The sequence below is a fragment of the Pezoporus flaviventris genome, unplaced genomic scaffold (assembly GCF_033815535.1).
Source record: "Pezoporus flaviventris isolate CSIRO_AGI_PZ_B2104156 unplaced genomic scaffold, CSIRO_AGI_Pfla_v1 ptg000001l, whole genome shotgun sequence".
NCBI lineage: Eukaryota > Metazoa > Chordata > Aves > Psittaciformes > Psittacidae > Pezoporus > Pezoporus flaviventris.
In genome coordinates, this window is record NW_026892549.1 from 61,543,936 (window position 1) to 61,569,014 (window position 25,079).

Genomic DNA, 25,079 nt, shown 5'->3' on the forward strand with positions numbered 1-25,079 from the left:
AAAATCAGAGCCTATGCTGTAAAAAAAAAAGGCTCATCCATGCACAAGAGAAAAGCATGTTCTTTCCATGCCAAAACTAATTAAACATCATCCTACATTATGACAAAAACCCAGTCTTCCTGCATTTACTACAGTGCCTCATAAGCCGTGGAAAACCAAACTCTGGTATATTTGCTGGATTTAGAATGTTCAACTAATCTTTGGATTGGGCTGAAAAATCTCACTACTTCTTGTTCTGGTGTTTGTTCTGGAGAGAATAGGTTAACAAAGATCCTTGCTGAGAAACATGTAAAGTGTTTGTCTTTGCTGCTGTAAATATCCTCAAGATGATAGTAAACACATGAGAAAAGCAAAAGGAAAAATGTAGCAAATGTTTAATTTCCATTGCTCTTTGAAGCCACAGTTCAGCATTGCCTGGTTTGGTTTTGCTCATTTGTGCCAGGAATGCTTTAAACCTGCTGGCTAAATAATACCACCACCAGCACTAACTTTAGATCTTGGTTTGGTTTTAGTCTGCAGAGCATCTGTACCTAACTTAATGAAAATACTCCTGGTGACAGTCATCTTTCTCAGCTGTAAACTCCACTCTGAGAACAGTCTGTGATTTTTGTCTGTGCTAAGGTGTGCTATTGCAGACAATAGCATCACACCTAAGGCATGGGGAAAAGGAATAAAATAAAGGGTAGGGTGTTAACACATGCTTCATTCAAGCATTTTTCTCTGTAAGACTAAAGAATCACTGCTATTTACTTCAGAAATCAGGTTCTGAATTTTGAAATCTTGTTTCAGACACCACCACCACCACCCCACCCCCCCATTTTTGCAGTGCATTTACAGTCATTATTAATACAGCATATTACTGACTTTAAGCCTTTGTGGAATACAGAGAGACTTAAGTGTGTGTTCAGCTGTTTTCCAGAAGCAAAGAAAAGGAAGTAGAAAACCGTATGAACTTTTGAGACCAGCTACAGGAATACCAAATACTCGGTCTTGGTAATTCCTGGCTACTAAATTACAGGGGGGTTGGAACTAGATGATCTTAAGGTTTTTTCCAACCCTAACTATTCTATGATTCTATGGTTATATTTAAATATTTAAATAAAATTCTAAGATAGCTTGCACATTATCACAGCAAAACCTTCACTCTCATAACCCTGTACATATGCAACATGGGGCTTTAGTTATCTTTGTTGCCACAGCTTTGAGTGACACAAAGAGACTGGTGTAGAAACACCACAGCTGTAGAATCAAAGGAACGCTTCTTATTCAAGTACATTAAATTCAGGTAGTCAATAAAGTGGAAAGCTACAGAAATACCTCTACTTGTTTTGAATGAATAAATCTGGAGAAATAAAATTACAGGTAACACTTGAAAGTAGCACTTCATGTAACATGACCATCAATTCAGATTAAGGGAGACATTCTCTTTCATGTGATGAGACATACTCTTTTAAGTACATCTTTCAAGTGATGATTGACAGATTGACAGCAGAACCCTCAGACAACTACAAATAAGGAAAGATCCAAACAAATGTAAGGTCATACTCTTTCCTCATATTGTGACAAAGACAAAATAACATTTTAGATGTTCTAGCGCACTTTGATGCACGTCAATGTTGGACTTGATCACACTAGTGTTTGTTAGTTTCATATACTCTTGAAGGACTGGATTCTCTACTGCAAAATCCACCAGAAAACATGAAATGTCTCTCATTACTCTGTAGATCTCAGCAGTGTAAGTGATGCAGAGAATGGCCACCAACATGAATTTGTTGTGTGCATGGAAAATGGAAGTCAGCAAGACTGGGGAAAAACAAAGCACTGTGAAATGTTGACATAGAGAATAACATGCGACCGGCAAGAATGGGACTTTAACTGGAGGGGGAGGAAGCTGTGGAAAGGAGGAGAAGCACGTACTGACTAAATCAGAAAGAGATGATATCTCACAGGAGATGAACAGAAGAGCTGGGCATGAATCCTATCCATGGCATCCATGGCCTGGGAGCATGCAGAGATCATACTTGGAGGGGGGGGAAGCAGGAAATAAGACTGAGGGATGCTGCAGCAAGGGAAAGCCTAGTAAGCACCAAATGGTGCATCAAAAGCAAAGGATCACTTCTTATTAAAGTACATTAAATTCACGTAGTCAGTAAACTGGAAGGCTACAGCAATACCTCTACTTGTTTCTAATGACTAAATCTGGAGAAATACAATTACAGGTAACACTTGAAAGTGGTTTAATTTTGGACATGTGAGAGCTAAACCAGTTTGTGACATAATGAGAGTAATTTAATGTACAGGATGAGCTTTGCTATTCTGAATTAAAAGTCTAATCAGCAAAAAAGCATTTCTAGACAGGAAAGAGAAATAAATTATTATTTTGGGGGTTTAATTTAGCAAATTGTTCATTACGAAAATATTCCAATCCACTCAGCATCATTTTTACACACATATTGCTGAGATAGAAGTCAGAGATCATCAATAACTGAAGAAAATGTGAAAGGATGCCAAAAGCTTGCTGCCTGATTTCAGGAGATATTTTGATTTTAATATGGAACAACAGCTTGTCGATGTCCATGCATCTCATAGACTAGATGTTAATTAATTAGATTATGATCAAGAGCTCTGTCTTTTCAATTATGTTTTAACAAAGTGATTTGTAAAATCAGGACACTGTCGCCATAAAAAGTTCAGCGTACAGGACTGGAAATCACAGCTAGCCACACAGATCTGTGAAATCACTGATTTATGGTTAATAGATGGCTTATATATTGCAATTCTTTTCTCAAAAGAAGTAGAAATTCTTTAAATCATTTCAAGACATCTGGGATGTCTTCAAAATGTGCTCTTCAATCAACAGCGTGTTCCTCAGGAAGAAACCTCACAGAATGCTTAACATATTTGGTTATATGTTTTCAAGTTCTCTGTCTCAGTACACATCCTTGTAAAAGGGAATTCTCACCAAGAATATTATCTGTGGCATTTGATATGAAAATAAGAATCTAATTGCAACCACTTCCTTTCTGAAGGAGTAAGTTTCCATTATAAAGAGATTTGATTTATTCACTTTACATACTTGCAGCATTTGTATTTTTTAAGCTTTTCATATTAACTCCTAAAAATTATATTCCTAAAGTCTGATTATTTCACGAAAGACAATTCCTTTAGAAAAACAATAAGGACTTCCTGAATGTGCTGTCTGAAATGGAATCACATTTCAATGTTTTCCTCATATATTTAACAGAAGTTCCAGTATTCCAGAGGCCTTCTTCATGCAGTTACAGCAAAGGATTTCCAAACTGAACTATAGCAGCCGACACTGAACCACAAAATATGGTCCAAATTATGTGGTTAAATGGTTAGTAAAACTAGAGTGCCCTCTGTCGATGATGAACTCAGGATCAAGCACTTGGGAAAAAATGAAACGCATATGGCTTGAAACATGTCCAGTTAAGGATAACTGTCTCCCTCTTCCCACAAAAACTCATCCTGAACTTAACACAGGTCTGGACTAAAATGCAAAAATTTGTCTTTACAGACAATCTGTGGACTTCTCCACTGAAATAATCTATGAAAGAATAACGCTGCTATTGTGAAAGTGGTTTTACCTCTTCATAATAACGGAGGTTATTCTCAGCCACATTAGTGAAAGTTGATCTCATGTCACACTGCATATTTTGCTTCCACCTGTCCCAGTCTGCTTTCAGGGCATTATTGGCACATTCGACTTTGTCTTCAAGTTTCCCAATCTCTTCTGAGAACTAAATATGAATTGTAAACATAAAAAATATTAGTAAAGGCATGATTTCAAAGGGATTGAAATCAAGTGTTTGTAGTGCAAGGAAAGAAATGCAGAAACGAGGCTGGTGTTTAACCTAGCACAGAAAATCATGCCCCAAGAGAAAATGTAAGTTTTATTCTTAATGAATAACTTGGGAAAAAGTCTGAGATATTAACAATAGAAATTCTAGAGCAGAAGTAAAGTGATGCTGAAGATATTTGTATTGACTGAGAAGTTAACAAACTCTAGCACCTCTTCACTAGCACTTGACAGTAATGCATCTAAAAAAGAAAACACCAAATCAACTATGCAGAGTAGATTTTGCCAGAAAACTGAGGAAAACCTGATAGAACATTTGAGAACCTCAGGAGAAAACAGAAGGGGGAGAAGACAGTAGAAATCAAAAGCACAAACTGCCTGATTTCTTGCCTGTCACACTGCTGTCTTTTCCTGTGGAACTAATGTCTGTGTGACCATATGAGAGAAATGCAGAAACAGAGAAAGAAAGTAAACCAAAGGACTTCTGCAGAGAAGAAACTCTTCTACAGTGATCCAGGCCCAAAACCTTGAGGGCTACTCTACAGCCATCATTTGCTTCTACTCACTGTACACACACAAAGTGACTTTTCAGCTAATGGGAATGAGGAAGTAGATGGAGCTGAAAAGCCCAAGTTCAATTATCTAGCCAGATCAGTAATTAAACTATGGACACAGGTAATTTCAACTGCCAACACTGTATTCAATATGAAAAGGTTAATCTAAAGTTTAAGTGTGGGGAAATCACCTTTAAAGGAATTATAGGCAGCTGGATTTGGTATTTTGGGCACGTCTCATGTTAATTGCATTTCCTTGAAATACCAAAACTAAATGCACACAGAATACTGAAAACAGTGAATATTTTCAGATGATTTGGTGTAGGAAAGGCAGCTGAATCCATATTCTGCTTTTACAGGAAAAAAAGCCTCTGTATGGCAATGAGTTAGGCTGCACACATAAAGAACCTTTCTGACTTCGAACTCTTGGTTGTGGCAGCTTCCTCTTATCTCATTCTTCATATCTTTGAGACTTTTTTTTACAGGGTGTTTTTGTCTTGCCTTTTCTAGGAACTCTGAATTTCTTCCACAGTGTAGTCACAACATGATGTGGAGAAGCAGACTCTGTTCTCCATTCCTGCCTGGATATGCTGTTTAAACATCACCCTCTACAACCCAAAAGAAATTGTGTGCTCTATCAAGGTAAGAGTTGGACTTAAGGTCTAAAGACAGCATTACACCATGCTTCTTCATCTGAAGTAGAGATGTTTAAGGTCTACTTTTTCACAGCTGATAACATAAATGCCACCCTCTTCAGCTGCCATGACAGCAGAAACCAAAGAAGAATGGCTTGGTCCAACAAAACCATCTACCTAATGTGTTCCTCATTTACACAACTTATCCTGCAAATTAAATAAGATTCTGAATCAGTTTTCTTACACTGATCTCACTGAAGCAGCTAGCAGGATAAATTAAATCTATCAGTGAAACACAGGATAGTGCTCATCAGACCTCAGACGATGGGACAGGAACTGGGAACCAGGCACTGCTAGGGCAGAACACAACCAGATGTGAACCTGTAGCCAAAGAGAATTGACCTAATAGCCAAATTACCTGGTAAGTGACATAGCATTTTACAGTCACACTATGCAAAACAGCACAAATTCCTATCTGCTCTGTGAATTAATCCTACAGCTTGGTGATACTAATCCTTCTTAGCCTAGAGTTGGTGCCCAGCGCCAGGATCTAAACTTCCTCTGTTTAAGTTTGAACCCATTACCCCTCGTCCTATCACTACAGTCCCTGATGAAGAGTCCCTCTCCAGCATCCTTGTAGGCCTATGCTTGGTGAGTCTATGATTCTGTGAGTTAAAGCATAAGATATATTCAGAATGTGATAAATTCAGCAATTCATCTCTTTACTACTCAGTTTCAATCCTGAACACAAAAATCCTCAAGTTAGCATTTAATGCTCATCTGTCTCTGTCAGAGCACATTATACCAACCTCTTGTCAAAAGCACTAGTGGCAGTACCAAAACTGTTAAAAAAAAACAAGCCACAAAGGGATGCTCTAGCATTGCTGTTTATGCTTTCAGAATGGAGTGTGGGAGTGAAAAGAGCCACAAACTCCCAACATCTTTTCAGCCTGGAGGGAAGAAAGGTCTAGATAAGCAAAGTCCTCCCAGATACCTCTGTCAGAGCCTGCATCCAAACTCACAGTTTTCAAACCTTCCATACTGTGAACAACTGCCTTCTTCATGGACTAACTTTTGGAGAGGGAGACAAGGTTCTGGCTTTTTAGCAGCACCACCAGCAACTTTGTAAAAGCCCAGTAGCAGAAGCACAACTCAAGAAAACAGTTTTTCTCAGCCAATGAACCTGACATCTCCTGAAGTTTGATTTGTGATTCCAGCCTCTTTCAGCTGCACTGACCTTGGAGATGTTTTGCATTCTCCTGCTGTATAACCTCCTGTTGGTTAAATCATCTAATGGTTGTCATGACCAATGCTAAAGAACTTGCAGGCTTTTATCAGCTATAATGACAGTCTGAGATTCCTTATCTATGGTGGAAATACGCTTCAAATGAGATTAGAGTTCATGCCACTCGTTGTCAGCAGAATTTCTCGCTACTAAATTGCACTGACAAGTTCAATCTGACATCTATAAGATCATTAGAAGCTACATAAGTTCTGCTTAGGAATAGAATTGTGCAAATACAGCCAAACTCAGTGTTTGACACCAATTCCAATGACACTAACATGTAGTATGACCACCTTTGGTTCTAAAATCAGTCTGGTTTGAAATGTGAGCAGAATATTTCAACATATATATAGAGAGAGTACAAATTATTACACTAAAAAAACAGATGAAGAAAGTGATTACAAGTTACTTGAATGGTTAAAAATAGCAGTGGCCAAACTAAAATTCATAGAAAAAGCCTTCAACTTCCAATGAAGAAGTAGTCTTCAGGCTACACCTGCCACTCCATTGGATAACACAGGGGTTTATGATCAGATTAGACAGACAGAAATCTGTTCTACTGCTCTTGTGAGACTGAAGGGAGAATCAGGCTCTGCAAAAAGGGGGTTTTGAACTGAGTAAGAAATAAGAGGAGTTGGAAAGATAAAGCCAAGATCTGAACACCTGGATAATCCCAATGTCCAAAACACCTGGATAATCCCAGTGGCCAAAGGCTTTTACCAAAACTGTAAACATGGCTTTGGAAACACAGAAACAGTGAAAACAAACAAGATCTCCAAATTTTACTGGAAGCAAGTACAAATACCTCCTTACAGAGTAAGCACTGTCGAGATGAACTCAACATGGTATGATCAATACTATGCAAGGAAAAATACTCCTTTTTGTCTGTACCAGTTCAGGAAGAGAGGGTGCATGTGCCTTGTCTGAGGACTCATCAGATCTGCATCAGAAATACATTCTGAAAAGACCACATGCTGCCAGGCAATACTCTATGAAACCACAGGACAGCAGAAGATATAAGAGAACAGAATTTCTACTTCAGGAAAAAACAAACCTAGAGGTATTTACTTACTGTCCTACTGCAGGACAGAAAGGCAAATTGGTACAAAATATGCTATAGCCATCGTAGAGCTCAGACAGTGCTAATATAACTGAATTATTCAGCTCAGTGACAAGAAATCACAGAAAAATATGCATTTCAAGTGCCAAACCCCATCTAAGCAGCTCATCTTTACATGAAAGCTGATTACAACAACCCTAATTAAAAGTACCTGAAATGTCAAGGACTTTTTCCTTTGATGTACTAAAAAGTTATTAGTCATTTTTATGTATTCTGTGTAACACTTTGTGATAACACTGCGCTAAAAGAACACTATTTGGGCTGGAGAGTTATACAAGAATTTTAAAAATGTCAATATCCATCCTTGGAGCAGCAGCTCCAAGAGCACTGCAGCAAATCCTCCTTTCCTTTATCTCCCAGTGTGGAAGTAAAGAGAAGTGCCAATATTAAGCTATGGTACAGACTGGGTTAACAAAACAAGAGTGGTCACCCACTGTTTGCTTTTCCTTTGCTTCAGTGTCCTATCTGCTGAAGCTGTGCCTCTTTCTCATGACTGCCTTTACAGGACATGCATAGCTACGAAGACCAAGTAATTTTAAGGATCAGAATTACAGATTATGCAGTTATAAAGCATGGCTTCAGAGGACAAATGTATGCTGGGCTGCACCCAAAGAAGCGTGGCCAGCAGGTCAAGGGAGGTGATTCTACCCATCTACTCTGCTCCTGTGAGACCCTACATGGAGTACTGTGCTCAGTACTCGTAAGGACAAGGAGCTGTTGGAGCAGAGTCAAAAGGAGGACCACAATGATGTTCTGAGGGTTGGAGCACCTCTCCTGTGGAGATAGGCTGAGAGAGCTGGGCTTGTTCAGCCTGGAGAAGGGAAGGATCCTTAAAGGGAGACCTCAGAGCATCTCCCAGTGCCTAAAGGGGCTACAAGAAACCTGGAGAGGGGCTTTGGACAGGGACCTGTAGGGACAGGACAAGGGCATTGGCTTCAACCTGGGAGACTGAGATGAGATCTTAGGCAGAAGTTTCTCCCTGTGAGGGTGTTGAGGCGCTGGCACAGGGTGCCCGGAAGTAAAAGCCATCCCTGGCAGTGTTCAAGGCCAGGTTGGACAGGGCTTGGAGCAATCTGCTCTAGTGGAAGGTGCCCCTGCCCATGCCAGGGGTTTGGAACTGGATGCTCTTTAAGGTCCATTGCAACCAAAACCATTCTATGATTCCATGACATGCTTTCCTCAGGGGATCATCTTTTACAGTTAGAATAAGGCCTGGAAAATTTCAACTTTCTGTACATACTCACCAGATCCTTTTCTGCCTTTTTACTGGCATCAACTTTGGAGTCGAGCTCAGCTTGAATTTGGTCTCTCCTTTTCAAAACACCCTTCATAGAGAAAAAGAGAAAGAAAGAAAGTAGTAAACGTCACCAAATTTTAGCCATCTGTACAGAAAACCATCAAACAACTTGGCTATTTAAGAAATGAACCAAGATCACAGAATGATGCCATTTAGTATTTTGGACTTGATACATGTATTTTCTAGGAAAAAACCCTTAAAATCATGAACTTACTTTTCAATACCTGTATTTTATTTATCTTACGTGTTTTTCAAGAATCTTGGTAAATCCCAAATCAGTGCTACAAGAATCTGCCATACATAGTGTCACTGTATGCCTGTATGCGAAAATCTACAACAGCAGCTTACATAGTATCAGCTCAACTTAGTATAGATTCAGATTTGAAACCAGCAACATGAGTTTGCCCAATCTCAGGAACAAAAGTATCTTCTTTGAGAAAAAAGTTACAGTATAGAGTAGAAAAAATGACTAAAAATGATATTCCTGCAATTGTGAGTTTAACCTTCAATATTATTTTGTAAGTGCCAAAAGTAGTTTAGAAGAATCAGATGAAATTATAATGAAAATGAGAGATGTGCTAACACTGGTACGTGTGCTTATTTTCAGGGTATGTAACTATTACCTCCTTTAAAACTGTCTTAGTAGATATTGGCTTTTTAGCATAATGTTAAAAATAGTTAGAAAGGAGAAGGAATGTTACTTGAACTACAAAACAGGAATGGTATTATGATTAGATTTCCATTTCCAATGCTCACTTGCTCTGTGACCTTGATGAAGCCTTAGTTTCGTCATCTGGAAAAGCATACTCAGGTGTGCTTATCTTGCAGAAATGTTACAAGGCTTTCATCCTCTTTAAAAAGAAAAGAAGTCAGAAGCAGATATAGAATACAAATCTCAAACCCTTCTTTTACATCACCTTGCCACACTGCTTCTTCTGCATATACTGAAGAGATTCTGTGAATTCACCTCTAGCAGAGGGCATGTTGAAATAGCAGAGGGCACAAGCAGCTCTACCTTCTCTAGCTGTCTTATCTGACTGAGTTCGCTTTGAAATCTTGTCACTTTAACAAACACAACAGAAGAATTTAGGAGGTTAATTATCAAATAACTTTTCAACAGGTACTCACTAGAAAAATATTGGTGAACCTGAATGGACAAATGTGAGTAGTAACAGATTAGCAATATACACTAATGCTCATCAATCTATATCTTTATAGCTCAGGGTATCTTTTGGTTAGATAAACAGAGAAAACATTTAGCAAAATGAGTATGTTTGGAAAAGCTGTCCTTAAAAATGCTTTTTCTATTTCTTTTGCCTCTTTTAAAACTCTTTTAATGATTATTTGGCAACTTTTACCACAAATAGTCCTTAAATTACAAGATAAACCCAATTACTTTAATATTAATGTGCTACAACTGCAGACAAGTGCTGACTTCTAATGGCAAAGAAAGGGACTTTTTAAAGTTTTTAAAGCATATTATTATACTTGTACAATGTTTTTTGTGTAATATTTTATGGTACCCTGCCATAAAACCCTCAAATAATGATACGTGGACCCATAACCGATTTAATGCTGCAGTTTGTACCCTGAGGCACAGCAGGACTCTGCACTCCCCAGATTTGTTCTGTTAGTCACTTAGGAAGGAGCCAATCCAGATGTATATATTTTAGCTATGAATTCACTGCTTTCCTCAGATTCAGGCTGAGCTTCCAAACCTGGAAAATACAAGGATTGTACTGTATCCACCACACCTTCTCCTGCTCATCTCCCCATGATCCTAGCAGCAGAGCACAAAGGTCCCTGTGATGAGGGGCTAAACACACGTCTGAAAGCAGGTTTTACTAGTGTGTGACTTCCCTTCTTGTATTTTTAGTGTGAGTAGAAGTTTGCCCACTCCCAACTGCAAGAGGGAAGCAAGCTGTAGGAAAACAAAAAATCCATTGTAAATGAAGGGAAAGAAACAGTTGTAGAATAGGAATGAGCAAGTGAAGGAAGATTTTCTTCTGGACAGAACTACACGGCAGCCTAATCCTGTGTTGCAAATGTTGAATGAAGAACACTGTAAGCAGAAAGAAACAAGGTCATGGGCAACAGCTGTTTGTAATGTGCATAAAGAGCCAGGCAGTCACTCTGGGGCTTGTCCACAGGAACCTCTCTGTGCTCTGGACAAAAGAGAATATCTGAGAATCAGAATCACAATCACAGAATGGTTTTGGTTGGAAAGAACCTTAAGATCATCCAGTTGCAACCCTTGCCACGGGCAGGGGCACCTCACACTAGAGCAGGCTGCTCCAAGCCCCTGTCTCCAACCTGGCCTTGAACACTGCGACGGATGGGGCAACCACAGCTTCTCTGGGCACCCTGTGCCAGCCCTCAGCACCCTCACAGGGAAGAACTTCTGCCTTAGATCTAACCTGAACTTCCCCTGTTTCACTTTGAACCCATCAACCCTTGTCCTATCACTACATAATCCCTAATGAAGAGGCCCTCTCCAGCATCCTTGTAGGCCCCCTTCAGATACTGGAAAATAGAAAAGAGTGATATTCAAAAGTAGAATTCCAGATACTGGAAAAAGAGAAAGGGTGATGCGAAGTAGAAGGCAATGGGCAGGCAGCATCTCCTCAATAGCATGAAGGCTAGGAATGCTCATGGGTAACAGAAAATGTGAAGTCTGTAAGGGGGGGGCAGAGGAATAAGACCTGCAATTGGTAGGAATCAATTCAGAGCTTTAAGCAAAGCAGTTCCTACCCCCATTTCCCTGCGGGCATTGCAGCAATAATTCTTAAGCCTTACTGAGAAACTGGCAATTCTCTGTTCAGTGCCAGGAAAGGCTCAGTTAACTTGGGTCTTGCTCTACCCATGGCCTATAACACACTCTCAGCTCCTACTCAGAAACCACTGCAGCAGCAGCTGGGTTCCCAGCAGTAAGGCAAGAACAGATCCTGCAGCTTGCATTGCTCAAAACCTAGACAAAGAGGGGTTTGTACGCATTTTTTGCTTCCTGGAGGCAGCGGAGTAGGAATTATATGCTGAATTCAGTTACTTAATCATGTTGATTATCCATCAGCACTGACTTTGTCAACTCTGTAGTGAGATTTTTTCCATTCTCTCTGAGTGTTAAGAAAAACGCATACATAAAGGGAACTGAAAGCATCAGCTTATGGCAAAGACTAACACTTGCTTATATAACGGCACAGGGACTGGAAGCTCCCTGCTGTTCTGGAAAAAAGAAAACACAGTTTAGGAACATCTCCTGGAAAGGGAAAAACCTCTCCACTCCTTTTCCCCCACACAATCTGTTGCTTGATGAGTTCATATTTCAGCAGAAAGGAAGGCCTTTCAGACTCCTTTCAGAGGAGGTCTTTCCCAGCTGCTCTTCCTCAAACCTTTCTGTGATCCTGTCTCTCTGCTACAGTGCAGATGGCAAAACCTCATGTTCTTTAGCACATCTACAAAGGGCTGCCCGCTAGCCAAAACTACTAAGATCTCATCTGGAAGGGGTGCCTCTTGCCTGATTAGCAAGGGAAATAGAACCGGATTCCCTAATGGACAGCTATCCCCTGCTGTGCACTTTTCATAAAGACAGAATTCTCTTCTAGAGTTTGTTACTGGACTATACCAGATTTTACATACAGCCATAAGCAATCCTTAAGGAACACTTACCATCAGAATTTCACTGTAGAGGACATATTCATGTAGAATGGGAAGCAGGTTTTCTGAGAGCCCTGCCATCTTCTTCTCTGTAGCCTTGCAGCACTTGTCAATGCAGCTGGCAACACCTTTCAGGGACTCTGCTATATCTTCTTCTGATGCTGACCACAGTGTGTGGATGGGGCCATATTCTTTCATTTCATTAAAATACTCTTAACAGGAACATATATGCATATTACTCTTTTGTTCATTAATAGATGTCTAAGTGATACTAATTGCAACCTCCTAGTTTGCTGTGAACAAAGTAAGAGACTGAGGCTAAGGTTTAAATCTGCTCAAGTGACTGAGGTAAGTAAACTGCAGTTCATTGCTTATGAATAAACTAAGCAATGAATGTCTTGTAATTAAGCAGTTCCTAGAAACCTATCAGCAAAAATGCCCCAGTCATTTCAAAAGAACACACATACTCAGGTAGACCTCAAGAATTGTATTCAAGACCCAATGACCCGAATTAGTTCATGTTGTCTTCATAGAGAGGGACAGGAGCCATAGCATCTCTGGGCAGAAGTCCGTCTGATTTGCTTCTACTGCCCTGAATTCCTCTGCTACAGTAGCGCTCCAAGTCCTGTCTACTAAGCCTGTCTACTAAGCCTACTATGTCCCACAAGCTTCGGAAGACACACTGAACTTGATTCCAGTTCTGCAGGTGTTAGCTCATTTAGTAGTTTTTACTGATCTAAATACTAGGAGGTCCTACAAATTCTCTTCTGTCTCTAGGCCAAGTGATAATCTGTAAGCAGACAAAAAGCCCAGAATTCACCATTGTGCCATTTGGTAGGGCCAAACTTGGGCAAGGCTGGCTATGATCTGGAAGCTGCATGTTTACAGGACGGTATTGTGAACGTGCTGGTCATGTATTGAAAACTCAATTTCATCACAACTGAAGTGATAATAAAGAAATGTCCAAGAAAATGTGCAAAGCAGCCATGTGGCATGAAGAGTGTAATGCTTACTTTGAGATTAAATGGACAACAAAAACCTCCATGAAAGATGTCATTAAGAATCCCATGTTAAGCTACTGCAAGCACGAATGTTGTCTGAATCAGTTATCACCATCCACAACAGTGCAGCCCTGCACACAAGTGTTCCGCCCAGTGCTATTTTGAAAATCTAGAAAGATATGATCTACAGCATTTGGGAGCATGTCAAAATTCATGAGGTTTTCCGAGAAATATTTTGGCATTGATGCCTTGATCCTATGGATCTCAACCAGTTACTTCCACTGAAATGAATGATATCAAAAGAAACAATTCCTTCTATAAGACCCTCTCCATTTTAGTGAGGACACGCTGAGGTCTGGTACTGCACAAGGGCTCAGTTCTTAAAGAACACAGTGCAGCCCTTCAAATTATATTATACAGACAATAAAATCCCTTCAAGTGCTGACCAGTGGAAGTTCTACTGAATAGGCCTAGTCTGAGATGAGGGTTAATCTCAGAAAGTCAGAAATGTAACATTCCAAAGAGGTGCAAACTGCTGTTACTTAAGGAGAAAATTGAGATTAAGCTATCCTTCTTAAGAAAACTCTAACAGAAATTACAGCCAATGGTAAAGCTATTTAAAAAACCCTAAAATCTCCTTGGTCGACATGGAAAAAGGTGCAGAATGAAACCCAGAAAAGAAATGTTTAGAGATCTGGACTCTAGACAGCATTATGCCAGTATGAGACAGCCCAGAAAACTGTGACTGTTCACATTCCACTCAAAGTACAAAACAAAAGGTCACACAGCTTTCCAAAAAGCACAAGTAAAAATAGAGTCAAACTTGCTACATTTTTTTCTAAGTTCCTGGTCAAGTAGTTCAATGATAAGTTAAAACTCTTCCTGTTAACAAGTTACTCAAACTAATTTGAAGGGCTGCCAAAACAATAACCATTATGAAAAGTACAATAGAAACACCAATCTCTCCTTTCTCCTGCTTGCTGGGAACTTTGCCTGGCATAATGAAAACTAATTTACTTTGCCAATATACTCATTTCTTTCATCAATAAAACTGATACTTGTTTTCCACTTACCCCTTTCTTCCTTGTAAATTCTATGGGCTATTTTGTCAAGTACATTGATTTTCTGACTAAATGCTTCCATATAGCTGTTCATTTCTGTAAACATTTCAGGACGATTTTTAACTCCTCCTCCTCTCACTGAGGATGCTACAGCTCTGACGGTCTGTCCCATCCTGCTCAGCAAACCAGGACCTTGCTTCTTGTGGGAGGAGAGTTCCTAAGGACAGAACAAGTGTTTACTTCCAAGTAGTTTCTTTTAAATTCTCTAACACATATTTTAAAGCTTTTTCTTCAAAAAAAAACCCCAACAAAACTACTTAAACCTCTGCATGCGTTGTTTTATTTTAGCATAGAAATCTTTACTTTAAACTTACGAGATCAGTGTCAGAACTCTTCCTGTCACGTGCATTTATTAGCTCAGCTTTCTGGGCAAACACAAGCGTGCTGTGTTATCACTCTCTCCCAAGAACCTTTACCCTTTCACTCCTTAGGGTGAGGTAGCTGGTTTGCAATTTAGCCTTTTGACAGGCAAGCAGAGGTAATTATTGCTGGAATAAGTCATTGAGAAAAGCAAACAGTATTCCTACTGGAAGAAGTAATCCATCTCTTTGTTTTCCTTAACTCTTTTTCTATGTTGTTAGAATAAGCTTTGCTGAAGTTCAGAGCTTTTGCTGAGTACAAACGTTCAATTTTCAACTGGATACATCATGCAAAACTACAACAGGAAATTCAAAGGCTGTATTTGAGTTTTATGAGACTAGTATATCTCTTTTGAGAAAAGCAGACGAAAAAGACAGTGCCATGCCAAAACAAGAATTAATTTTAAATACCACTTTTCATATCATCTTGGAAGCTTATCTGTATACCAAAAAGCATGCAGAGTTGAGATATTGTGAATTTGACATAGAAATCCAAAATGGGGCAAGAAAAGCTGCTATGGAAGATACAGCAATATTTATAGCAACACAATTTGTAACAATAAATACAGTTTTTATGTACCAAAAGCACAGAAGAAAAGGTTATCTCAGGGAATGAATATTTCATAAATCCCCTGTCTTCTTCTGACACGTCTGTCACAAGCTGTGGGAGGACACTGTTGAATCTACTGACACTATGAGACTCCTGATATACTCTACTAACACAAGACGTGGTTTCACACATCTGTAAATACAAAACTAAAGTCATTTTACCCAGGCCTGTGCAGTAAGAAAAATTTTGAAGTCTTCATTAAAAGTTAAAGTTGGATGATCAGCAATGCGGTTCAGGAATTTATGTAAAGCTTTCCTTCGAGTCTCAATGAATTCATCACTGAATCGTTCCACCATTCCTTTCATGATGAATTTTTCAGGCAATGGCTATGGAAAGAAGAAGAAATAGATTGTATCTTTTGCATAATATCATGGGTATTATTATAGTTCTTCAACTTACTAAAAAAAACAGGTAAAAAACCCTTGTAAAATCCACCATACAAACCCCAAACTGTTATAAAGTTATCATATTCAATAGTGGTGCTAAAAGAACATGGCTCTTTTAGCACACAGTGCAGAAGAATACAAGTACAACTAAGAAAGAAGGGCATAAATTACTGCAAATGGCACAATTAGAACCATAATAGCTTTATGGGTATTTATGGGATACCTTTATGGGATTTTTAATTATCACATACATGTAAAACTAATAAAAAGAGGTTGAGTTTGAAACTGAAGAAAGCCCTCAAGCATCTCCATAGAACACTGAAGCCATCTTATAAACAAATACAAATAAATTAACCAATATTTTAACAAATAATTGAACAAACAGGAATAATCAGTGTTGGATGTGCTTCTTCAAGTTTGCTCTTCAACCAAAGGAAATCCTGGTACCGTCTTCGAACTTCATATTCACTGGAGTCAAATTCACCCCGGGATGTCTGAAAAACAGAGGCAGAAAAAACAGGCCTAGGTTAAGGTGCCAAAAAATAAAAGAAGAACAGAATAGTATTAGATTTAAAAGAAAACTGAATACTTGTGATTCTATTTTGCCTGTGCTATTTGCTTGCTGGCTCTTGAAGTTCAACGATCAACTTGAAGAGATAAAACACATCTCATTTGAGCAAGAAATCAAAGTTTTGTTGTAAAAAGAGTCACTTACAATATTAGCCTCCCACAGTGTTTCAGAATATTTCAATCATTATTTTAGTGTGGTGTTTTCCTTTCAGTAATCATGGTTGTGTTCCTTACTTTTAGGGCACTTCTTTGCAAGTTATTAATAATCCACCAGTGAGGAACGTCCATTTTTTAGCATTCCAAATAAAAGCCCCAAATAGCTGCCATACATCCTCAGGACTTGCTGACACTAGGCAACAATCCCCACATTCAAGAAATGAAAACTTCAGCATATCATAGCAGTAACACTTCCTGCACTGCTTAACGGACTCTGTGTTCCATTATCACTTCTAGTTTTGTAGCCCTTTGTTAGAACTCGCCAACAAACCTTTAATGAGCAGGAAAAAATGCTTATTACAGGGTTGCAAAGTTGTCAGACCATGACATTTATTTTATCAGTGCTCTATCTTCTCAAATCAAGCCACAAAGAGCCCGTATTTTCATTAATGTGTGCTGTTTAACATGCATTGTTGCACAGAGATTTATAACGCAAGGCAAGTAAATTCAACAAACCTCCAAACATGCTTTTGTACTCGACATTTTTGAGGGTTGAATAAGAATTCTTTGAGGTATGTGGGAGGAATGCTATTACTTTATCATCAACAACCAGCACTTCAAATTAAATATGATAAGAAAGGATAGAAGAGATAAAAAAGCAAAAGCAATCCACCTTACAGCCCTGCCATATTTGCCTGAAGAGAAAATGTTCTCTCGTCTCCAAAAGCATGCATAAAGTGAAAATGATTGCTAGCAATCTCCTGAAGATAGCTCTCTTCCTACTCTTTAAACATTTCATGAAGAATTGATATCTCCTCATATTTAAGGATGAGTAATTCCCATTTGGAAATTCGGGTTTAAATGAATCTTTTCAAAGGAACGCAAAGTAAAATAAATGAACAGTGCAAGCCTCAACATGCAGCCTGCAGAATATTTGCTGGTAATCCCAGAAGAAACCAGCTGGTCTCACAAGGCTGGCTTTCTTCCTTCTTTCTCATCAATAATTTGCATTCAGGACAGCTAAAAATATACCTGGTTGTTTCCTAAGATTTACTTTTACATTGCACAATTATGGCAACTTCCCCAGAAATCATATGCAACTGTCAATGGGAAACACACATTCATGTGATAGCGGACACTGCAATTAGAAAGGAACTGAATTAAAAGACATTGTAGCTGGTCACATTTAAGCAAGACAAAGGTCACAAATACTTGGGCTAATATTCTGCTTCAAACGGAATCAGTCCTGCTGCTGTTTCATATTCCTGCTGAAGCAGAATATGTTATTCTCACACAGAACTGATGTTGCTCTGGAAGAATTAGTAGCTATTTTCATAGACTCACAGAATGATAGAATGGTTTAGGTTGGAAGGGACCTTAAGATCATACAGTTCCACCCCCCCCACCCCCACCCCCCACCCTCCCCCCCACCACAGGCAGGGACATAAAGAACTTAAGCACTGATGTATGTAGACTTGAGTTTTTTCCAGAACCCACTGCAGAGTTTCAGACAGTTTTAGTGGTCTGTAACTCATGGCAAAACCAGAGTATAATTTAAACTTAACAATATTCCAGAGAATGGTAAGAAGAGGAGTGAAAATTCTCCTACTGTTAGCAGTGTATACCGTTACAGCCACGAACAGGTTCTTACCTTTGTGACTACCCTGTAAGTAATAAATGTTTCGATGGCTGTAATGTGGCTTTCAGGATCATCGACTGTAATGAAGAGATCTCTTAATTCTGGTTCATCTTCCAATTTATACTGGTTTATCATTGATGAGGGGGATATTGGCACTGAAGAACTGAATGAGTTTACCTCAGCCAGTGATGTATCCTACAGATAAAACAGGAGAACATCCTTTTCAATACATCTTTGTATACAGACACACACATACAAACACATATGTCCCAGATGCCAAAATGGCAAGCTTTTAAATAATCAGACAAACCATGTAAAACGTAGAGCAGATGGAAGAATTCTATAGTACATGGCAAATCCATTCTCCTTTTCAGTATTTGCTGCAGTGTGGAGGTAAGAAATGAGATTTATTCTAAAACTGATGAAAAAGCAAAATGCCACCATTGAGAAGAATGTGAAGCATAGCTAAGAAAGAGAACTCACCACTGCATAGGAAAATCAGTTATGAATCCATGCACCCAGCAGGATACTTACCAGCTTGATTAAAATTGGTAGAAGCCAGTTATTCAAGACTTATGAAGTTTGAATTATTATCTCTATTAACCTGACCAGGATGGATAAAAAATGATTATATTAAAAGAAAACAAGACAAAATCTGAATCACAGATTAGAACTGGATGCTTCAGTTTGCATCTATTTCAATATGAAATTCGAAATGGAAAATGTTTACAGAGACATCATCTTTTTCACAAAGAAAACCAGGAAGGAGCAGGACAAAATTGCTGCTTCATTTCTCAAAGAAAAAGCCAAACCACAGTTTTGCTGAAGTGAAAAACCACTTTTTGATAGCATCAGCCACTTCCACCACAGCTCTCTAAGAATATGTCCCCACAGCAGCTGCTGCTGTTCAGTCTCTTCAATGACGATTACTCAAATGCTGAGAAACAGAGAGGAAAATGGGAACAGGCAAGAAATATTACCTAGATATGAGCTCAGATGAGATCTACTGATCTAAAATCTGAAGGATGCAGTGATAAGGAAAATGAATTAAATTAACTAACTCTATAAAAGAGCATAATAAATGAATGTCATTAAAAATAACAAATTAGAGCAATTTAAATAGATCACTATACTTTAAATATCAGCTATTTTCATAGCATCCCAGACTGGTTTGGGTTGGAAAGGACCTTAAGCTCATCCAGTTCCAACCCTCTGCCATGGGCAGGGACATCTCACACTTAGAGCAGGTTGCTCCAAGCCCCTGTGTCCAACCTGGCCTTGAACACTGCCAGGGATGGGGCAGCCACAGCTTCTCTGGGCACCCTGTGCCAGCACCTCAGCACCCTCACAGGGAAGAGCTTCTGCCTTAGATCTAACCTGAACTTCCCCTGTTTCAGTGTGAACCCATCACCCTTTGTCCTATCACTACAGTCCCTGATGGAGAGTCCCTCTCCAGCATCCTTGTAGGTCTCCACACAGCTTCTCTTCTCCAGGCTGAACAGCCCCAGCGTTCTCAGCCTGTCTCCATATGGGAGGTGCTTCAGCCCCTGCTCAGCCTCATGGCCTTCTCCTGACTTGCTCCAACAGCTCCATGTCCTTCTTATGTTGAGGAGACCAGCACTGTGGTATCTCATGAGAGTGGGGTCTCACGAGAGCAGAGGGGCAGTATTACCTCCTTTGACCTGCTTCTCATGCTCCTTTTGATGCATTTTATACATTTCTCCTAATATATCCAATGCAATGAAGTATTTTCATAACAAACTTACAATTCATCTTGAAGTTTTCTAAAGGTGTAGTTAGACTACACTAACTACCCACTTGCACAGAGTTGCCCTTTCTGGTGCCTTGCTAACAACGGAGCAAGGAGAAAAGAAAAAGCCACTCAAATGCCAGGCGTGGAAACTTGCAAGTCCACACAAAATAGAGTCACGGCATGATACCAAGGCCAATCCCATGGGAGTGACGAGCACAGCAGTGCTGCTAGTCTTGCTGAAAGTTGTCTTTTCCCTTTGAATTCATCTGGATCAAAACTTCCCCTGGAACACATTCTCTTTTGCTCTTTTCCTGCCGACTGCCATCTCTCTCTCCTTTATGTTGTATTTATCAGTATATTTATCAGTGTACCCCCATAAATAAAGAGCAGAAATTGATTCTGGGAATTATGCCTGGAAAACACTGATGTACCAGTTCTCCTCCTATCATTTATGTGCAGTTCTCTGAACAGGGAAACAAAAACAAGATGCAAAACTACAACTACTTTTTAAATATTATACAAATATATGTATTTGTACACCTGACAGGCATTTTTCTTTTACTCAGTGTGTTCCTACACCATTTCTATACTGGTATCCAGCCAGCACTGTCCTGATTATGACAGAGAAGCACTAACTGGACATGCTCTTCTACATGAAGAATGAGGACTGCTGGTTCAGAGCCGCCCAAAGCACTGAGACAAAAGGAAATTTCCAGGGAAAGAAGAATGCCTGTGAGCATCTAAGGGATTTGAACGGCCATATAACTTATGGAATAAGGACTCTGCAAGGCCTAAATTGGATCAAGGTAAATGTGCTTCATATTTTCTCATTTTCCATGGGTCATTAATATCTTAATGTCCCATTCCTCCTGCTAGGTTGCTACTAAAAATTGCTCTACACAAGCAGGTTTCTGAAAGTCTATTTTGATCGGGAGGGCTTATGAATATGTGGTTTGTGAAACAAAACACGGGCAATAAAACCCGTTTTGTTGTAATACAGCTCTAGTGTTCATCTGCACGTGAATGAATGCATGGGAGTTTCAAACAAGCATCTGTTTCTCTTTGTCCTTATGATACTTGAGGTTTAAATCCAGTAGTTCTTGAAGTTCATGTGACAGAAGTCTGATGTCATCACAGAAACACAGTAAAAAAAGGTGACTGTTTTCTATACAGTGGTAATTTTGTGGTTGGAACTCTGGTTTTGTGTGCATACAGATAAGGGCAGAAGGAGTTTTGTGGCACAAGACAGACAACTCTTCTACCTCTTGGGCTGTATAGATGCCATTTGGCAGAGCTGTATGTGCCGATTAGCAAAAAAGTTAATGGATTTTCATTTACCAGCCAGGAGACCAAGCAGACAGAAAATCAATGAGCTCCTGGCAGCATGAGGGCTTTGTTCTGGGTCTTCTTCCTCTAATACTTGCAGTTACTGTATCTCACTCTCACATTTGGCTGCAATCAGTCAGTAAGACTCCAAAATAAGGGAAGGAAAACACTCATATAGCAGGAGCAGCCTCAAAGTAGGCTGAGCACACCACTGAGCCTCAGCTCTTTGTAGAAGAATTACAGAATCAACCAGGTTGGAAAAGACCTTTAAGATCATGGAGTCCAACCATTCCCAGCACTGCCAAGGCCATCACTAACCCATGGCACTGAGGGCCTCGTCTACACGGTGTGTGAACACTTGCAGGGACGGTGACTCCACCATTGCCCTGAGCAGCCTGTTCCAATGCCTGATCACATTAAGTCCTTCCCAGAGCACAGATCCTTGACTCAATGTGCCTCTGTGCCTTATCCATGCTTCCCTTCATCCATCCCTCCCAAGGAGGATCCAGAACTTGAAATCTTCTGAGCCCAGGGATCCAAAGCAGGTCTGGAGCTAAAGGATGTGGTGGCAGACTTTGTCTTAGAAGAGAAGAGCTTCATTGTTGGCACATTCTTCAAAGAAGCAAAGAGATTCATGAGACAGACGAGTTCCTTGGCCAAAAGAATCATTTATAAGTCAGTCTCAAATCCTTTATCAACTTGTTATAGAAGAAAAATTAGCCCCTATGCAATTCTTAAGTGGCATATTTCCAGAAATACCATTAATTAAGTTTCCTGTAAATATGAAATGGAGACAAACACTGTGAAACAGAGTCTGAAAGAAGAGCTGCTGAAGATTTTAAGGATTAACCAAAGTGCTGACAGCCTTGTCAATTGTATCAGTTAACAAAGGAATAGATACACGTGGTACTCCATACTTCGAAGCTAATGGAAGAAAGCAGATTGGAAACACTGTGTTTGTGTGACTCATAACTCCACCCCAGAATTTGTCTCTGCTAAGAAGTACCCAGAACATTTTTGATGGTAATGGAAACCAGGGTTAAGCGAACTGCACGTCACATCATGGAATGCTTTAGCAGAGTTGATAAGGCAGACTAAAGCCAAAACACAGCACTGAACCAGCTACTAGGAAGGAGATTAACTCCATCCCAGCCGAAACCAGGACTCCAATGATGACAGTCTGTAATATTTGAGCTATGTCACAGGATACCGGATCAACAGTTTCTGATGCTCTCAGGTTAAACCTCTACGAATGTTCATAAAATAAAAGCCTTGTGTTTACATCTTGAGTAATAACTTCTGGTATTGAGGTTGACAAGCTTTAAGAATCCCATTTTTCACCATTTTGGTAGCTGGTACATTTCACTGACTAAACGGAGAACGATGAAGTTGATGTCAGTGACAAGCACCGAGCCCTGCACTGTCCCCCTTGGCTGCAAATGCTCCACCACCACCTTAAAGACAGTGGTATGAGAAACCCCATTAGGATACAATTTAAAACAAGGCGATCCTGGAACAGTAGGTTATGGAAAAATGAGGTTTACAAAACTTAGTCTGAAGCTCCATTTAGGCTGTCAGTTTCCTGCGAATACATGGAAAATGAACAAAAATGCCCAATGAACCTCACAGATTTTCTTTTATTAGCTCAAAAGATCAGCCCTCAAATTGCACTTGAAAGCAAAGCCTGAATTTCTGGTCTATCTATAGCCACCACATGCGGGTGTCCAGGCTTTGGAAAGAATGCTGTGTTTTCACATTTCATGACAGATGTTCTTGCTTGCAGGAATAAGTTATCATCATGCATTAACGGCAGTTAAGATTTAATATAAGGAAGAAGTATTTGGCATAATCCAGGTAGCAGAAATCTAAAGATATAGACACTTGCCATACAGCACCAGTAACTCACATCAACTACACTTGGTTTTATCTTTGGTTCATAAGGAGCATTGCTCACGACAAGCAAGCAGCATAACCTGCATGCACAACTGCCTGAGCTCACCTAGTAAAAGCAAAAGAATTCAAAGGAAGAAACAAACAACTAAAATCATATTTTAGAACCACTTTTGCATGCAAGTTCAGTGAATCATTCATCTCTTGAAGTTGAATCAAGAGTAGAGAACATGATTTAGCCAGACCCTAGTTATGCTTCCGAAAAACACAGATAGCTTCGTGAAATTTAGCCTGACCTCGTGCATGTTACAGACCATTAAATCACCTAATAGCCCTTTCTGGCCTTAAAATCCAGGAATTTTACTACAGTCAAAGTTTAATTACATAGCTCCTAAGAACAAAGCTCCTATTGCAATGTCTATATTTATGCATAACAAAAAATAAACTTTGTTTACAGAAATATAACAAAATGCACCTTTAATTTGTATGACCTCCTGAAAATAATTTGATGTCACATTTTCAAACAGGAAATGTATCTCTCTAGTGCCACACATCCTGTCATGCAGCAGTTCAGAAGCCTCAGAAGGTGAATGGGGCCTTAGTCCCCTATATATATATATATATTTTCCACCTTCGCTCTCTGCATGTCCTTATGTTATATTTCAGCTGCTGCGTTGATAAGGCAAATAGATCCACGACATGCTTTCCTTACAGGCTGCGAAGGCAAGGGGTAAGTCTCAGCTTAGCCAAATCAGTATGAAATAAGAAACAATATACGTGGTAGCCTCACTTTACTGCTTTAATGAAAATGAGCAATTTGGCAAGCCTGTGCCCATGTAGCTAGCTAACCCTGTGTGCTTGTGAAACATGGACCCTAATACCTCACCAGTTACACTCACCTTATTCTCATCATCGAAACAACAGACGTGACCTTCTCAAACCACCTCTGCAAAGGAGCAGGGCTTCCCTTCGTCTTTTAAAAGAAAACTCTGGCACTACTTATTTATATTTAAATACAACGGCAACTACTAAATGCATCGACATTTACAGACGCATACTTGGCACATGCCAAACGTAAGTGATGGTTACAGCGATCACTTGGCAAATGGAAGGTAAGCGCAGTCAGGACTTGCTCAGCTCATCTCACGGTGCATTTCATTGACAGAAACAGAACAATATGCACATTTAATCCGTAAGACCCCCTTAAAACAAACTGGAAACGCATCTGCTCATTGTCCCCGGTGCCACACATCCTGCCACACACCAGGACCCTCTCACCCCCTCGCCGTGCCCAAGCACAGAGGCCCCCGCCGCTCGGCGGTCCCGGTGCCTCCTCCTTGGTGCCCCGCCTGGCGCTGCATGGCCCGGGGCAGCCGGGCAGAGGCCGCGCTCGCTCTTGCCCCGTCCCGTCGGGGAGCGCGCTCCGTACCTTGCTGAACACCTCCAGGTCCTCCTCATCGTCCAACGCCAGCACCTCAGCGGCGAGCAGAGGCCCTGGCACCGCGCCGGGGCCTCCGGCCCCTCCGCCGCCGGGGGAAGGCGGGCGGAGCGGCGGCGCCAGCACCCGGCCCTCAGCCGCCATCCTGCCCGGCGAGCGCGGGCGGCGGCCCGCCGCAGCCGCTCCCCTGGGGGCCGCGATGGGCCGCCCGCCCCAGTGCGCAGGAGTGGAAGCGGCGGCGGGAGGGCAGCGCCGCGGGGCCGGGAGGAAGCGGGAAGCGGCGGGGCTGTGGAGGAGGCCGCAGCCTCTCCCGTGAAGGGGTGGGAGCGGGCGGCGGCTCACAACGCCCACAGGCGGGTGCGTGCAGGCGGCGAGTTCGTTGCGGCGTCCCGGCTTCCCGAGGGGCCGGTGCGGCCGGCGTGAGCGGCCCTTGGTTAGAGGGGAGCGCTGTTGCGGGTGCGGGTC

At 40.6% G+C, this 25,079-nt stretch overlaps 1 protein-coding gene and 1 long non-coding RNA gene across 2 annotated transcripts in view; one reads left to right on the forward strand and one right to left on the reverse strand.

Moving 5' to 3' along the window:
* The window catches only part of SNX7 (sorting nexin 7), a 28,161-nt gene extending 3,341 nt beyond the window's left edge, over positions 1-24,820 (reverse strand). Inside the window, exons 1-8 of the mRNA XM_061461768.1 lie at positions 24,606-24,820; positions 18,220-18,402; positions 16,226-16,336; positions 15,618-15,782; positions 14,440-14,644; positions 12,378-12,577; positions 8,659-8,739; positions 3,609-3,761 (exon numbers count right to left, since the gene is read on the reverse strand). Of these exons, the coding sequence (XP_061317752.1) occupies positions 3,609-3,761; positions 8,659-8,739; positions 12,378-12,577; positions 14,440-14,644; positions 15,618-15,782; positions 16,226-16,336; positions 18,220-18,402; positions 24,606-24,758 (1,251 nt within the window). The 5' untranslated portion in view covers positions 24,759-24,820. The remainder of the gene's footprint in view (positions 1-3,608; positions 3,762-8,658; positions 8,740-12,377; positions 12,578-14,439; positions 14,645-15,617; positions 15,783-16,225; positions 16,337-18,219; positions 18,403-24,605) is intronic.
* Positions 4,171-13,718, forward strand: LOC133273428 (uncharacterized). Its single transcript, XR_009744792.1, has 3 exons — positions 4,171-5,016; positions 9,832-9,872; positions 13,143-13,718. It is a non-coding gene; the product is annotated as an uncharacterized LOC133273428 (long non-coding RNA).
* Positions 24,821-25,079: the final 259 nt, after the last annotated feature.